At 33.2% G+C, this 17,787-nt stretch overlaps 1 protein-coding gene and 1 pseudogene across 2 annotated transcripts; one reads left to right on the top strand and one right to left on the bottom strand.

Moving 5' to 3' along the window:
* The first annotated feature begins 1,728 nt into the window (after positions 1–1,728).
* Positions 1,729–3,686, top strand: LOC143616344 (transcription factor bHLH10-like). The gene is made up of 4 exons (XM_077089200.1): positions 1,729–2,202; positions 2,914–3,333; positions 3,444–3,538; positions 3,665–3,686. Exons 1-4 carry the CDS (start codon positions 1,729–1,731, stop codon positions 3,684–3,686), a joined length of 1,011 nt encoding a protein of 336 aa, XP_076945315.1.
* Positions 3,687–4,330: 644 nt separating this feature from the next.
* Positions 4,331–10,836, bottom strand: LOC143616338 (protein transport protein SEC23 C-like; annotated as a pseudogene). The gene is made up of 12 exons (XR_013150644.1): positions 9,976–10,836; positions 9,730–9,903; positions 9,488–9,649; positions 9,269–9,408; positions 8,371–8,446; positions 8,124–8,299; positions 7,225–7,345; positions 6,881–6,958; positions 6,649–6,810; positions 6,301–6,564; positions 4,786–4,890; positions 4,331–4,704 (listed from the first exon to the last, which is right to left on the bottom strand). The product of XR_013150644.1 is annotated as a protein transport protein SEC23 C-like (transcript).
* Between the last annotated feature and the right edge of the window lie 6,951 nt (positions 10,837–17,787).

The raw sequence follows: 17,787 nt of genomic DNA, 5'->3' as shown, positions 1-17,787 counted from the left end.
TGTTGAGACCAATAAAAACCAATTTTCCAAATATATATGTTATACATGTAACAATAAAACTAAGTAGAACTATTATCTAATCTGTTATTTCAGTGTCCTTCTAACTCCCAATATATCTGTATAACAATATGTACAAACATATTATACTGTACTTTAAAAGTTCAACAAACTTAGAATATGTATTACAATTCTTTATTTCTTTTAATATCTATCTATTCTAATAAAAGTCTCACTTTTGCCACTTGTCAATATCATAGCCATCCTCACCGTTTTTTTAACCAATTTTCATATATGGTCCTTATCTTTTAAGTCATTTCAATATATGACATTAAAATTATAGGTTTGTTCCAACTAAATCCATTATTACATATAATAAGTATTCTCCATATGGATTGACAAGAGACGATTAGTGAATTTTGAAGTGTTAGTTAAAGTGTTTGTTATAGTTTATATTTAAATAATAAACAATAAACATTTGATTCATAATATGTGGAATCAGAACAATTGACTTGGACTAAATTTCGATAACGTCAGCGGCTAATGTTTAGCCTTTAATACCTAAAAATACATATGATTTTAAAACTAAAAGTTTTGGGTTGGCCCGCAACGTAGAATTCGGACCCAAGAACCAACCTGAATTACTTCGGTTCAAGTTCGGGTTAGTATTTTCTTGGGTTCGAGTTTCTCGGGTCAGGTTAGTTTGGGTTCAGGTACGGGTTTTCTTGGGTTGGGTTTCATGTTACGGGTAAAAGTGGCAGCCCCTACTTTCAACGATTATAAATAAGAATCACGACATTCATTTTTTGCAATTTTAAATCTTCTAATATTCTTTTAACTCATAATAATCACTATTATTTGAACATGGTTTTAATGTTAGTATGTATTTTTCATTTCATAGCAATTACATTCATATGAAATAAACAAATCATTTTGTTATATTTAAATATTCGTTTTTATGTTGCTTGATTATACAATTTTTAATTGTAAAATATAAAGTCAATTAAAAATTTGTCATACACTATAATATTAATGACAATAAAATAAATTTATCATGATCAATTAATTTCAAATTGTAAAGATTCTAAGGATAATTATATTATCAAAGTTCAGGTATATGGTTTTTGGGATAATCATGTTTTTTTTTTGGATAAACATGAGGAGATGTTCTCAAATGACATCATATTAACTGATTAAAAGCTATGATATTTTATATGTATGATTATTTTTTTATTAGTATCATGGATATACATTTGATCATTTATTTAGAGTTGGTATGTAATTAGAGAACCTTTTTTTTTCACACGGACAATTATATATAGCTATATCAAGAGTTATAAGCATGCCTATATGTTACTTTATTAAAAGTAGTAAGTAGACATGGACTAAAAATTTTGATTTTCGATAAACAGTGTATACAGCTAATACAATCACAAATGTAGTGTAAAAGAAAGTTTTTACCTATATTTAACATATTTGTGTAATCTTAGTTATGTAATTTTTGTAATTTTAATTTAATTGTAATTGTATTAACAATATATGATCAATTTGTTGGCTGTATTTCACTTTTGGTCAAAGATTAAAATTTTTAACAATTACTCGTGTAATACACGCGCCTCAAACTAGTGTGAATATATATAGGTAAACTTCCACTCCTCTCAACCACCATCACTTCCATTCTTTTCAAAAAAGCAAACTTTACAACTTTATCATACTATGCAAAATTCAGACATGTTTGAAGCAAGTGCTAGCTTTGATCCAAACTCTCAAACCTATCATCATAATCATCATGAACTCTCAAACTTTCACCAAATCCTCAATCTCTCCAACATTGAAACACCTACAAACCACTTTCATAACCAACATCTCATGAACATGGAAGTTGATGATCACCAAAACCACCAACAAATTAACTGGAATCATATCGGTCAATCTTCGGGTCAAATGTACCATCCACAACATCCATTCTACAAAGAGTTGTTAAGTTCTCTCCCAAAAGGGTTCAATGTAACCGGTTGTGGATCGGGGTTTGGTGATCAAATGTATCATGAAGGAGATGAAGTTTTCGAGTTTGATGTAGGGATTGTTAATGGAAAAGGGAGAGGTAAAAAGAATGCAAAACAACCTGTTAGTGAAAAACATAGAAGGAAACAAATGAATGACAAGTTTGAGGCATTGAAGAGTCTGATCCCATATTCAACTAAGGTATGAGAATTTAAACATTTTGATTCATTTGTTACTTGTGGATATTTAGTGTTTTAGGGGTGTGTATGGAACTGAAAACGACATGTAACCAAAAATTCGTACCGTAATAACTAGACTCAAACAAAAACTATAGTTTGGTTTTATGTTATCATAAAGATCCAACTTTTGGTTTGGTCTCGGAAAAATCGAAGATGAACTGAATTTATGGATGTTCATATTGAATGATAAGAAATTTATAAGAGTTTATAAAATAGCATTACCTAAATATTTTAGCTTAGATTCATAATGATCATTTAATTATTAATAAATAAAAATATTTAAACCCAAATATAATATTTTGCCCAAAAAAATATGTGGCTGAAAACTTTAAGCCCAAATAGTAAAACCGAAAAAATCAAAACCCACCCAACGGTTTTAAAAACACAAAGACAAAACTTTTACTTTTTGGTTCGGTTTAATCTTGTTGAAAGAATTCAAAGAGTTGAAAAAACTATTTTGGCAAATAATATTAGAGTGACTACATTGTGATAAAGCTGAACAACTAATGATAAAAGTTAATAACTTTCATAATTTTCAAACAAGAATAACTACCAAACAATCTTAAAAATAAATCATAAATGAAATGATAGTAACTATAATAGATAATAAACTCAGTTAACGTTTGTTTTTCTTGCTGATAACTTGTGTGTATGGTGCGATTATGAACGAAAGATTGACCGCACATCGATTATGGGAGACGCGATTGGATACATCAACAAGCTCAAGGGGGATTTGGAGGAATTAAAGATTTTGGTGGATAGGAAGAGATGCAACATAAGTAGGATGAAAAAACAGAAAATTGAAGGTGATTCCAATTTAGATGTGGAGAGTAATACTGTCTATGATGATCAGCAAGCCTATAATGGTAATTTAACTTCTACAACGAAGAGTTCGTGGCTACAAAGAAAATCAAAAAACGTCGAAATTGATGTTAGAATCATTGATGATGAAGTTACAATTAAATTGGTGCAACAAAAGAGGATCAATTGTTTGTTGGTTGTTTCACAAGTTTTTGATGAACTTAATCTAGATGTTCAACATGTTGCTGGTGGACTCATTGGCGGTTACTATAGTTATTTGTTCAATAACAAGGTACAAATTCTTTACCCCATGTTATGCATTACTACTAGCTCGTACAGTACAATTGTAAAAAATCATGTGTATAAGTTTTATGACTTTTAACTTTTAATGATATTTTGTAGATTTGTGAAAGGTCCTCTGTTTATGCAAGTGATATAGCAAATAAGCTAATTGAGGAGGTGGACAAACAATATGCAAGTATTCCTGTCACTTCTAGGTACAGCCTTTTATGCATAAGTAACAACTATTATCTTGATTCTATATCACAAAATTATATATCTACCAATTTGTTTGGACATTTAGTATAATGTAATGAGAATGTTTTTATTCTTTCTTTTCTCAGATCTGAGACTATGACTCTATGAGGGGATTATATGGGTTTATGCTTCAAGCTTTTGAGGGATTATAATATTATATTGACTTATTAGAATGTATTTTTTTTAATTGTTATCATTGATATTTAAAGTTATAATAATTAGATAATCAACTGTTTTAACTTTAAAGTATTACTTCCTCCGCCTATCTTTAAGTGTCATGGTTTGAAAAACACAAAGTTCAAGGTATATTGAAGATTACTTTTGTTGCTTACCAAATAACAATAATGCCCTTAGAAATTAACTGTGTGTGTTTAAAGGTGAACTTGAAAATTAACTAATAAATTTTGAAAGTGAGCATTTGTAATAAGACAAACAAAAAGAAAATATGAACACTTTTAATAGGACGAAGGAAGTATAAATTTTGACTATTAAACAAAATGTTTGGAATCAGTCAAAAACTAGTAAAATAATATTATTCTACTTTCTGATATTATGAGGAAGACATTCAGAATTAGGTTGATTTGATTTTTTGTTGTTAATCATATAATTTTTTTTAACAGTTTATCCAAACAAACAACTCAAAAACTTTATGATTGAATCAAGACAACAAGTATCCAACTTTATCACTACTAGAATACCAGTTAATAATTTGGAAAATAACATAACACAATATAGTAAACAAGTTGTGAACTTCATTAAAAAACAGTATCCCATGCACACATATACCTAAAACAATAATTGGAAAAATTCATGAAAAATAAACAAGAACTTTCATCATAGAAATTGTTCATAAAAACCTAGAATCCTGCAACAGAGATGCCATGCAATACTGTACAATCCAGCAGGATGAACAATCTTACAAAACCGGAAAAACTATGTAATGTATACTGTTCTAGAATTATGAGCAAAATCATTTCATTTATTGTTGAACCGCTAATCGCTGAAGATGGTCTAAAAAGATCTCAAAGCTGACATCATCCGTAAACAGAACATCACCACCTGGCATAGGCAGAGCATCTGAATTATACGTAGCTGAAGGGTTCAGTTTCGCCAAAAGAAAACGAGCCTGCACAAGTTGCATGGTATTAACATTAAATATCATTGTTGATGTTTTTAACACGAACAAACATATAAAACATTTATAAACCTGGGATCCATGTTGATCACATATAACCAAACGAGGTACAGGAAACCGTTCCCGTACTATAGCTTCAGCATCGTCAAGAGGGGCTTGTAACAACTGAGCAAAAACCTGAAACAAAATCACAAGAAAAGTTAATATAAATAAAGACAAATACCATAAAAAAATAACTAACTATATGTTTTTTCTCATAAAAGTCCGTTAACAATTCATTGCACATTAAAGTCCCTGTGCATGCTAATTTTAAACACAATCATTAAAAAACATATTAAAGAGCTTAACAGGGATTCAGTTATCGTTCACTTGAATGAACGGACATGAACACATGTTTTGCTCATTCATTGAACGTCTGTTTATGTTTGTTCATTTACGTTCGTTTAAATTTTAATAAATGCTTAAGCACTTGTATTCATATAAATATAAACATAAATACATATGCTTGGATGAATTGCGATGTATTAGACTTGTTCGTTTGTGTTCATTGATGCTAACTCATGTTCGTTTATATTTGATCGATTATGTTCATTTGCGTACGTTTATATTTGATCAATTATGTTCATTTGCGTACGTTTATATTTGATCAATTATGTTCATTTGCGTTCGTTTTTATTTGTTCTAAAATGTTCATTTAAGTTGTTTGTTTATGTTCGTTTGTGTTGTTTATGATCGTGAACAGTTCATTTAATTTTAGATGAACGGACATGAACGAGAACGAACATGCCACTTCTCTAAATGAACGAACACAAACAAAAAAATTGGGTGGATTATATGCTCGTGTTCTGTTCAAGTTAAATGAAAGAACACGAACATACGCTCGTTTGTGTTCGTTGGGTTTGTTTACACGCCTATGACGATATCAGAATGTTAACAACTATGATTTCACAATATTCATACCAAACTTTTAAATCCAACAAGGAAACTCAATATTGTAAAAATTACTTGCATCCTATTATTTTGTAATTATAAAATGATCTCTTTGAGTTATATGATATTAGTGGTTAGTAGTTTAAAGTAAAAAAGTTTTTTTCACGAGTGTGTTATAATTAACATGTAACAGAAAGTATGTTGGTTTTTTATGGTATTTGCCCTACAAAATATTTAATATCGTTTCGAGTTAATTACATAGATGGTCCTTACGGTTTAAGTAATGTAACGGGTATGGTACTAACTACTAAGCAAAAAAAGTAAAAGTGTAAAACAAGTTTGGGGTTTGTGACTTTGTGCTTTCAGTTTCGTCACAAGTTTGGATATTAAGGTTAACTTCCGTTAAGTTATCTGTTAAATTAGGGAAAAATGACTAAAATACCCTGCTTTTGTAATTTATTGTAACTATTAACTGTAGGGACTATTTGTGTAAATATCTTTAAACTTCTAAAATATTTACACAAATAGGTTAGAGATATTAAGTTAATAATCAAATTTAAACTAATGGAATACATGGAGTTATTTGGGTCAAACCACAAGGACTAAAAATGTATTTAACTCAAAAAATTTATATTCTATTAGAATAAACAAATAGACCTTATGTTCGGGCTCGTTTTGGTATCCTGCTTTACGCCATTGAGCAATGGTGGACCCATGAAAAACGACAACCGTGAAATACGAGTCCAATAATAAGATCCGGTCAGCAGCAATAGAGGCCACATCCAACAGAGCGGCTTCGGCCCCGGAATTAAACGCATAAGAAATCAAAGAGGGTTGAATCATGACTACTGAATTTGCAACGTTTTCACGGTTCATAACCATCCTAAAATATGCTGTTTCATCTGGGCTGTTATTGAAAACCTGAAATAAAAAAACATATAAAAAAGGACTGTGTTTTTATATTTTCTGTGATATTGGAAAAATTGTAGAAGCGGGATTAAATACCTGTACGAATTGGGATCGCCTCAAATTAAATACGAATTGAGGAATAATTGATAAGCGTGGAGATAAGACGAAAGAAGATGGGCTGTCTTTTTGGTAGTCACCGAATCGGGAACATAAATGTATCAATGTTTTATCAAGCCACCTTATGGGATCGAATTCAGCCTGCAAATGATAAATCGTGAATCAACAAAATTATCGAATTTATCTAAGTTGTAATAAAAGGATTAGTTACCTCGGTTTCCATTTTAAACGAAACTAGGCGTCCCATGACTACCGCAGCTGCTTCTTGGTCAAATCCAGCAATCAAATCCTAATGATGCAAAACCAATATCATATTTAGTATTTACCCATTTCAGTTAAGTACAATTTATAATATGATACACCTTCTTTTACTTGCATTCCAAACTCCCATATCTTCATGCAAGTTTTAATGGAAGGGTATAAAGGTCATAAATTTGAAAATGGGTATTCTTGGCGTTATAATTTTTTGTTGGGTAGAACATATTATCAATATGATAATACGTTCTCCAAAAATGTGGTACAATTAAGAAAACAAAAATCCAGTACTCCAAAAACTCAACATCTTTACATAATATCAAATAAGAACAAGCTTGCCTGTACGTTTCCAGGTCCAGTGACCCATCTTCTAGAAAGAGTAGTGGCTCGAAGTCGCATATTTCCATTGCTATGCTGATAACTGTACCAAATTATCCATATCATGTTAATAAAAGTCCTACTCAAGTCAAAGAGACACTTCAACTAATTTCATATAAATTCATTGATTTAAGTTATGTTTTATCTTTAACAAGTCAAATGAGTTAAACTAAAAGGGTAAAATATCTAACTAATAAAACACACGCCAAACGGGTTGAACAACCTGAAATTCATTTGAAGCACATCAATATGCCTAAAACGTTTTTCTTCGTTCTAGATTATCAGTTTGTAATAATATAGTTCTATAATAAAGCTGAAATAAATGGAAAGAAAAGGCGTTTACGGGTCAGGCCAACCCAACCTGTTACTAGAGGTGTAAACGAGCCAAGCCACTCGTGAGCTACTCAAGATCGATACACTTAAAGCTCAAATCAAGCCGATCTTAAACGAGCCTGAGCTTCCCTTATCGAGCTCAAGCTAGCTCACGATCCTATAATTTATATAATGTCAATTTAATATATCAAATTTATTTATATAACAACTCATTTGATACATAAAATTATTATAAAGATAACTAAATAACATATATTGTGTAAGATATTAAAATATAAAAAAACTGAAAATGTATATAATCTAACTAAAAAATAATAAACGAGCCGAGCTCAAGCTTAAAAAACTACTTACGAGCCGAGCTCGAGCTAAAGAAATAGTTCTAAACAAGCCAAGCTCAGGTTCAGCTCGTTTACACCCCTACCCGTTACTAAACCAACCCATTTTGCCACCTCAACCCTTTAAAAGAAAAGAAATTAATAAGGTCTTACTAAGTCAAAAACTGGAAATAAAACTGATCGTTTGCAGCTTGACCAATAACATCTGGTGTTTCCTTCTTCACAATATCAAATACTAAGCATAATGAAGTCGATTTATCAAGCCCACACATCTTCCATGCAGTAGTGCCCCCTTGACCGACAATACTGTCAGAGCATAACGGGCCTTTCTGCACAAACACATGAACCAGTCAGCATAAAGCAGATAAAAAGTCAAAGTCAGCCAAAACAGTATACTAACCTTTTCGAGTGAAGCACATGGACCAAGAATGCCCTGAATTTTAATATCCTTTGAAAAGTTCACCTCAAATATACCACTGCATAAAAAACAGAACAAATATTACTACAAAAACTTAACTTTATGACTACTAACAATTTAGAACGTTGCATGCATTAAAAAGAGACTAACAACGGCTTTCAGCCTAGGCCTGTAAACAAACCAAACGGTCAGTGAACTATTTGCTCGTTTCGTTAAATGAACAAACACGAAAACGTGTCTCATTCGTTCATTTATGTTCAATCATTTACGTTAATTTATGTTTAAGTTGGTTCGTTAATATATTCAGGCTTGTTACAACTTACTAATTTAGTCTATTTTTATTAGCTTTTAAGTCCAACGCATTGTTGTTCACATTTAATTTTAACTGGTTTTAGGTCAGTTACGTTCTTTCATAATTATCAACCATTTGTTTACGTTCGTGAGCCATTCGTTTATACAGTTAATCATTAATCAATGAACATTAACAAACACGACCACGCTCATTTCTTAATGAACACTCAAACAGACACGAACAACAAAACCCCATTTGTTTAACCTTTCATGTTTGATCGTTTGTTTGGTTGAAGTAGAATGAACACAAACATGCTTTTGCTCAGTTCGTTTACAGGCCTACCCGTTTCCCTTTTGACTAAATATTGGATTTGAATTATCTTAGCTGTTCAAGATAACTCACGACCAAAACCCAATCCAACCCATTCATAAGCAAATAAGTCGACCCACATTTTCTTTAAACTGGCAAAAAGGTGGTTTGTTTGGGCAAAAGTTCTTGTTTTTATAACTTTATCAAATCATAAGTTTTAACATATATACAACAATCACTAAATAGATAAAATTCAATGCTAAAATCATCAAACCTTACTTTGATGATAGACCCAAATCATTATCAGATTGGAAAATACGCAGCAACGAATCTTTAAAAACCGAATGACCAAAACTTTCTGCTAACACAACAAGCCCTCCAGTTTTTTCAACTGCAACTTTAAGCTCAGCTACACCAACCTAACACAATTAAACATGACATTAAACTACTTTAAAAGATTTCCATTTTTGACAAAACATGATTTTAATAATCAATCACCTGATCAAGAGCACAAGCAAACACATCAAGCACATGCCCTTGATGCACAAGCTGCTTCGCAAGCCCTTCGTATAACTTCACTGCTTTGTGAAAAAAAGGCGCAGCATCTTTATCTAAATCCTTGTGTGAACGAATCGGTTCCGATAACGCTTTTGATACAATCTGAATATAAAAGTGCAAAACATTTAAAATACACGTAACACACATTAATTGTTGCAAAAGTTGGCTACTAGAATACTCACAGCACCCGGCCCTTCGGTTGCAGGCCCACCCAAAAACGCCATAATCCTAGCACCCGAACCAGGAACACAAACTCCCAGTAAATGAGCAGCCACGGTCAACGCAGTGCCAGTTGACCGAGGCGCCCGTTGGTCCGCAGGAACCGGCCACGGATCCTTTTGAAGCTCATCCAATACCTAATATAACAACAATATAAGTCAGGGCAAGATTCTACACAAAATCATAATGTAAGTATACAAATTATATACCGAATTCAGCGCAAATTCACAATCCGCAGCGGGCAGCAAGAACCTATCAACACTCTCCTGCGAAAGCCCGTCTCTAACCCCCGCGACCACACCCGTAGCCGGCCTCGGCTTCTTCAAAAAGAACCCCATCTGTTCCAAAACCTGATCTTTCGTAATATCCTTCGCGCCATTAAACACATAAACCTTATTCATCTTCCCAAAGAACCCCAGCTCATGAACACAAACATACCGCCCAAACGTCACCAACCCCACCAAGGAATTCCCGGGAATCTCCCCGATGACCCGCGAAAGCCCCGATTTTAAAAACCCAATTTCCTCCTCGATAATACAAGTGTCCACGACAAAGAAGAAGACATTCTGGGTGTTTTGGGACATGGGTCTTTCGTTTGGGGGCTCGTATTCGATGGTGGTGTAGTGTGGGAAGAGTTCTGCCGGAAGGTTGTCGTCGGAGATTGAATGGTAGTGTTGTGGGAAGTGATTACGGTGGAGGCAGAAGGAGCAGATCCAGACTTTGGTGGAGAAATCGACGATGGAGAATGGGTTGAGGACGGATCGGCAGTTGCGGCAGCGGAGGGGTGAGTACGGGAGGAGTGGGGTGGATTCCGGCAAGGGTTTGATCGGAGTGTAGATGGCGGAGATGGGTATGACGCATTGGGCGGATTCTTGTTTGGTGCCGGGTAATACGTTCCATGGCATCCGGACGGCGTCTTGGGTTTCTAAATCCAAGAATTCAGTCATCGTTTGATTGAATTGAATTGATTGATTGGTTGATTGATTGATGGATTGAATTGGGTGATTGATTGATCAGAGTACAGGGAGCTGTGGACTTTGTGATTACAGGGATGATGACGAAGAAGAAGAAGAAGAGAGACTTATCGGTGTTGGACACTTTGGCCGCTTTAAGTTTTTGTTTATTTTGATAGGAATTCGGTCGGTATTGATTAAAAATCATAAACACGAATATTAGTAACGGTTTGAGAGTTTGATGTTATTCGGACGGAATTGATCGAAAATTATGAACAAGAATGTTAGAAATCTTAAACGAGAATGTTAGTAATGGTTTTGAGAGTACTGATGTTGTTCGGACGGAATTGATCGAAAATCATGAACAAGAATGTTAGTAACGGTTTTAAGAGTACTGATGTTGTTGGACGGAATTGATCGAAAATCATAAACAATAATGTTAGTAACAGTTTTGAGAGTACTGATGTTGTTCGGACGGAATTGATCGAAAATCATAAACAAGAATGTTAGTAACGGTTTACGGGTTTGAGAGTACTGATGTTGTTCGGATGGAATTTATCGAAAATAATAAACAAGAATATTAGTAACGATTTTGAGAGTACTAATGTTGCTGGACGGAATTGATCGAAAATCATACACAAGAATGTTAGTAACGGTTTTGAGAGTACTGATGTTGTTCGGACGGAAGAGTACTGATGTTGTTCGGACGGAATTGATCAAAAATAATAAACAACAATGTTAGTAATGGTTTTGAGAGTACTGATGGTGTTCGGACGAAATTTATCGAAAATAATAAACAAGAATACTAGTAATGGTTTTGAGAGTACTGATGTTGTTTAGACGGAATTGATGTGACACTGATATTGTTGCGATTGTATGAATTTAGTTCGTCATGGTACTGTACTCGATATAAGTCATGATACAAGAAATATGTTCTGTTACAAACAAAATTGTGTTTTCTATGAAATTTATATTGGAAACGAAGAAGGATAATTTTTTATTATTATTAAATGTAGATAAAAGTAAGAATGTCGAGTAATGGATTTTGTAAAGTATTATTTTATATTATTAGAACGGAAATGGTAAGTGACCAAGTTTATTAAATAAAAGAATTAAATGTGAGGTGACTTTAATAATATGCATGTTTGTGTTACATTAATTATACAATATTGCACACAAATTGGTTTTAATTTTTTTTATATATCGAGACGTAGATAAAAACAAACATCTTGCAATAACATACTTAAAATTTTATGAAGCGTGTTGTATTTATATGTTGTAATGTTGTTTGTGTAATATTTTTGTGCTATAAATTTAAGCTCAATGGTAAACCAAGAAAAAAACACTAAACCCAAACGAAAAAACCAAAATTGAACAGTTTTAAGAAAACACAAAAACCGAATTTGCAGTTTTTGGTTCAATTTAAGGGAGAAAACGAACAAAAATTTTATTAAAAGAATTAAATGTGAGGTAACTTTAATAATATGCATGTTTGTGTTACATTAATTATACAATATTGCACACAAACTGGTTTCAATTTTTTTATATATCGAGACGTAGATAAAACAAGCATCTTGCAACAACATACTTAGAATTTTATGAAACGTGTTGTATTTATATGTTGTAATGTGGTTTGTGTAATATTTTTGTGCTATAAATTTAAGCTCAATGGTAAACCAAGAAAAAAACACTAAACCCAAACGAAAAAACCAAAATTGAACAGTTTTAAGAAAACACAAAAACTGAATTTGCAGTTTTTGGTTCAATTTAAGGGAGAAAACGGACAAAAATTTGATTATTAAGATGGTTTGGGTAAAAAGGAATATTAGGGTTGTTGAGTAAATTCGGTAATTTTTGTGTAAGTCGATAGTGAAGCATGTGAGTTAATGAGTTTTTGAATAAATTTGAGATACATCTGGGCTCACAATTACTAAGTTTAACTTTCCCAACATCATTTAAGTGTTTAATTTGGGGTCCAACGGTTAAAAGAAACTGCATATAAAAGTTCGGGTTGAATTGAGGAAAAATCATAAACATTAAATTTGCAACCTTTTATGTAGATTAAAAAATCATAGAAAATTCGATTGAGGTGTTCTTTTTCCTATCCCTATCCCGATGAGCCGAAACCAAAGCTCTTATTTTTTGTTGTGTAATAGTTCGAGTAAGTCTTGAATGAGCCCCCCGAAAGCTTGATGCAAATAAACGAATTTTTGTTCTACGTCTTCGAGCGATATATCCCCGTCTTACAGTTTCATTTTGAATACCAAATGTACTTAGGGCTTGTAAATAGGTCAAACTTATTATAAGTCGTGTACAAATTTAGGATCTTGAGGTTACCTCAATTCTAAAAAGAAAACACCTCATCTTTCCTAAATCAGTCATCTCAAATTCCTTATTCATTGAATTTCTAAATTCCTCCGGTATCTTCTCAACATTTCATTTTAAAATAAGATCATCTACATAAATGTCAACAAATAATTTTTTACCTTTTGTACCTTTCCTGACAAACAAAGTGTGTTCTAATGTGCTTCTTTTGAACCCTTCATCAACAAAGTTGGTTTTAATGTAATTGAACCATGCCTCGAGGCTTGTTTCAACCCATATTGAGCCTTTGCAAGTTTATACACCTTGTGCTCACTTAATCACATAACCTTGAGGCTACTGCACGTAAACTTCTAGTAAAGTAACATGTAAAACGACATAATTTATCTCCATTTGAAAGATCTTCCAAGCTCCGTGAGCAGCAATGACAATCATTAACCATATGGTATCCATTCTTGCAAATGGTGCATACACTAAGTAGTCTACACCAGACTCGCAACCACAACCCTAAACCTATTTCACACCTATGCACTTGTTATTTGGCAACTCAACTCAACACCAGACTAGATTCTATCTCATTGCTTCAATTTCAAGAACCACTACCCTTTTCCACATGCCACTCTTATCCGCTTCTTCATATCTTACTGGATCTTAATAAGTTACCTCCATTACATTCAATTTTTAATAATCCAAAAGAACACGATCCCCGGTTTCATAATCTAGTAAGTAACTTGGAGGCGTTTAATGTCTTACTACTCTTGCTATTGCAATATTGGCACCTGGTTCACTTACAATTTGATCTTTTATAGGTGACTCTTGATCAATGCCTGCATCATCTAGTGAGCTCTTCTTCAACATGAACCGCCTTTTTTTTACTTGGTTCCGATCCCAAGCCTTATCTTCTTCAAACATCACATCTATACTTATCACAACCTTAATTGTATTTGGATCCATCACCATGATACATCTTGGGTACTTCACTCATTCCTGTCAAAACACATGTATAACTCCTATCACCAAGCTTGGTTCTTTTCCCCTTAGAGCGTACATGTTCTAAAGAACCCCATAAACGCATATGTTTGATTGTTGGTTTCTTCCCACTCCATGCCTCCTCTTATGTATAAAAGAGCCTTAGATGAGCTACTATTAAGTATATAAAAACTCCATATTATTGTCTTTGCCAAAAAGACTTTGGGCATGTTTTTAGAAGCAAGCAGAGTAACTACCATGTCTATCACGGCTCTTTTATTCGACAACCCCATTATGATGTGGTGTGAATCTTGTTGCCAGCCGTCTTTTGATCCCACTCTCCTTACAAAACATGTTGAAGTCCGTTGACAAATACTCAACCCCTCAATCAATTCAAAGCCCTTTAACAGTTTTCCCATTTAAGTTTCGACCTTAGTCTCGAATTCCTTAAAGCTCTCAAGAGCTTGCAAGCCACCTACTCTACTTTGGTATGGCCTTAGCTCTCTTGCTTGTTTCCCAATCAAGATAGTCTTCACAAAGTCTCTTACCATTTCTTTTGTTGAAGAGTTCTCATACTTGTCTAGCTTGCTTAGATGCTCTAACCCCTAATCGTTCATTTCTTCAACTTTTGATAAAAACATTAAATATCTTTGCATTCATACAAGAAACGCCCTAATTTATGAAATTTGTAGCACTTAATTGTTTCCTTGTTGAAAAAATAACAATCTTATCCATTCACCAAATCTGTCGGGTAATAACCAAACACAAACTCGATCCGAGATCTCGGTTGCGTACTAGTGATTTCCGCTAGCTAGTAAGTGAGACTAATTCAAGAACTTAGTTGTTTGATCCGCTCTTAGGACATAAACCTCCCTCTTAGGTTAAACCGTCCTCTTCTACGACCATGACCGCTTGAGCCTCTACCAGGGCCGGCTCGCGGGTTGTGCGAGCCAGACGGTCGGCCAGGGCACGTAATTTTCGGGGGCCAAACAGTCGGAATGTTGTTTTCTTATCGTAGTTAGGAACATGCAGCGCCGGCCAAGGTTCCATTAGCATGGTACTTGTCAAAGTTTATTTCTTTCTCCGGCTATGGCTAGTAGATGCGGCGTTGGAAGTGTAAAAGAGAAGAGGAAGAAGATAAATAGTAAAATATGAAAGTTGGTGTATGCATCAATTGGTTGGAAAACCAATAATTTTTGTCTGTATATAAAAGTTTCTCTAGGCTGTTAAGTAGTCTGCATTAATTTTAGAAAACCAATAATTTTTATCGGTATATTTGATTTCATTTAAAAAGAATATTTGGATTTTTTTTAAATACCTTGTTATACATGTATATACAGTTTTATTATTTTATGCTTTCAAACTTACTACTTTATTTGTTCCTCTCAATATATGCATATGTAGTATATATATTCATTTGTGTATCATAATGAGGAAGGTGTATTTAGAAGTAAAAACAATAAATTTAATTTCATTTTGGGCCTCCTAGTCGATCTATTCTCTTTAACCTGACCCATTTTTAACCCGATCGGCTTTTTGTCCCTAGTGAAAATTCTTGTATTAATAACTTGTATTAGCATTAAATTTTAGGGTTTTGTAAATTGGGGTATTACATTAATACTATATTTTTGTTATGTTTATTGTTATAACATTAATCGTCGTTTACAAAAAGTAACTTCTATATTTCGTTATTCGGTAAGTCCTACGTGACTTTCTATTTTGACTCGACCGGCGTATATAAATCCTCGGAGACGGCTTTGGCCTTTACCATCACCAACCTGGAATACTTACTCATCTATGTTATCAACCCTTTTAAACTTATGTTCGTGCATGGCATGAGTGCTACAATTACTTTATAGACATTTCTTCCATATTGTTGACTTAAATAAATACAATTACATATATGCACTTTTCTATAAGAGTCCCGAGAATCTTTTCAACTATCATTGCATCCGGCTCGACTCTCCATTACCCCTCATTTGATTTGAGATAGTTAATACCCTATCGACGTATTCCGATATGGTCACATTGATATTCATTTCTAAGACCTCAAAATCACTTCTAAGTTTCTGCAACATTGATCTTTTCACACGTTCATTCCCAGAAAATCATTTCTTCATGGAATCCCACAATCCCACATGGACTTAGACGCTGATCTATCCAAAATCTGCTCAAAAGTCACCCTATCAATTGCTTGTTAATTAAAAGTAATGCTTCACCTGTAAGTCCTTGGTCCTTGGTCTCGAGTTCTTCCACCTTCTTTCTCCGTGCATCATTCTGAGCAATGACAACGTCTGGGTCACTGATTCTTGGATCAATTAGCTTCCACAATTGTTTTGCATGCAACAATTTCTCCATCGTATATCTCATTTAGTGTTCATAATGGGTATTGTACGCTGTTATTTCTCAACTGTTCTTCACTTATGATTGTATACTCTCTTTTGTGTTGAGGTTTTGTTCTGATACCAAATTATAAAATGTTTATCACTTGTACTTAAAGTTTTCTCAAAAGCTTAAACTTCATCAAACCACGATGACTATAAATACACAAAGAAAATAGAGGAACAAACAATAACAAATAAACTAAGCAACATAAATGGAAACTATTAAACTAACTAGTGAAGATAAACTAGCTATAGATCTGGTAAAAGAAGGACTTCATGAATAAATCCCTTTGCTTGCAATCTTTCTCATCGTAAAATTTAAAGGTGATTGAAATCATTAAAAGGGTCAATATTATTCATGACAAGTTGAGAATTTTCTAACAAAATTTATGTTACGGTTTATTCGAGACAACCGTCAATCTCCCAAGAATACAAGAGAAGAAGAGAAAAAAGACCAAAAATAACAATTATTTCTTATGCTTTTTCTCAAACAAGATGTAGGTCCTAAAACGACCACCGAACGGTTTTGCTCTCGATAAACGTGTCGAGACGGGTGCGGTAAATCAAACGATCGAACAAAAATATAAAGATAATATGGATAGTGAACGACTCTGTAATCGGTTAAAATATTGATAATATTAAACGAACCGATCCCACCCAAGGTGAGCTCCCCTTGGGTGGTTGATTTACACTAAACAAAACACACACTAAAATGAAATACATAAGGCATATATATAGCCAAATACAAACATTCTAGAAGTCTAATCATGTTGAAGCTAAACGTGCGTTCCCGAAGCTCTCGTTTCGTGTCCGGTTTATCATCGGCATAAATTATTAACTTGACCGTAAATATATAATGGGTTTCATATTTGATATCTTAAGTCACTTAAATTGGCCTTACACAAGATTACAATATATAGGAAAACCAAAGACATAATAATTGAAAAAGATAAATAATAAGGAAACCTAATTATAATACAATAAGGGAACAAAATAAAAGATAAACTTAAATAATAATAATAATAAACTTAGTAATATAATATCAATAATAGAATCGTATATTGTTACGGTTTATTCGAGACAACCGTCAATCTAACAAGAATACAAGAGAAGAAGAGAAAAGAGACCCAAAATAATAATTCTTTCTCATTCTTTTTCTCAAACAAGATTACAATATATAGGAAAACCAAATACATAATAATTGAAAAAGATAAATAATAAGGAAACCTAATTATAATACAATAAGGAAACTAAATAAAAGATAAACTTAAATAAAAATAATAATATTAATAAACTTATTAATATAATCTATATTAATAAGATAGGCGACCTCCGTCTCCTCTCCTGATCTGCGACGTCTCCTGGCAAATTCCGACAGGCGACCTCCGTTAGC

This window comes from Bidens hawaiensis, unplaced genomic scaffold (assembly GCF_021521415.1).
Source record: "Bidens hawaiensis isolate Kalapana, Puna unplaced genomic scaffold, B.hawaiensis_p1.1 tig00046842_1, whole genome shotgun sequence".
NCBI classification, from domain to species: Eukaryota; Viridiplantae; Streptophyta; class Magnoliopsida; order Asterales; family Asteraceae; genus Bidens; species Bidens hawaiensis.
The sequence above is the reverse complement of the archived record's forward strand: the minus strand, read 5'-3'. Positions and strand labels throughout refer to the sequence as shown.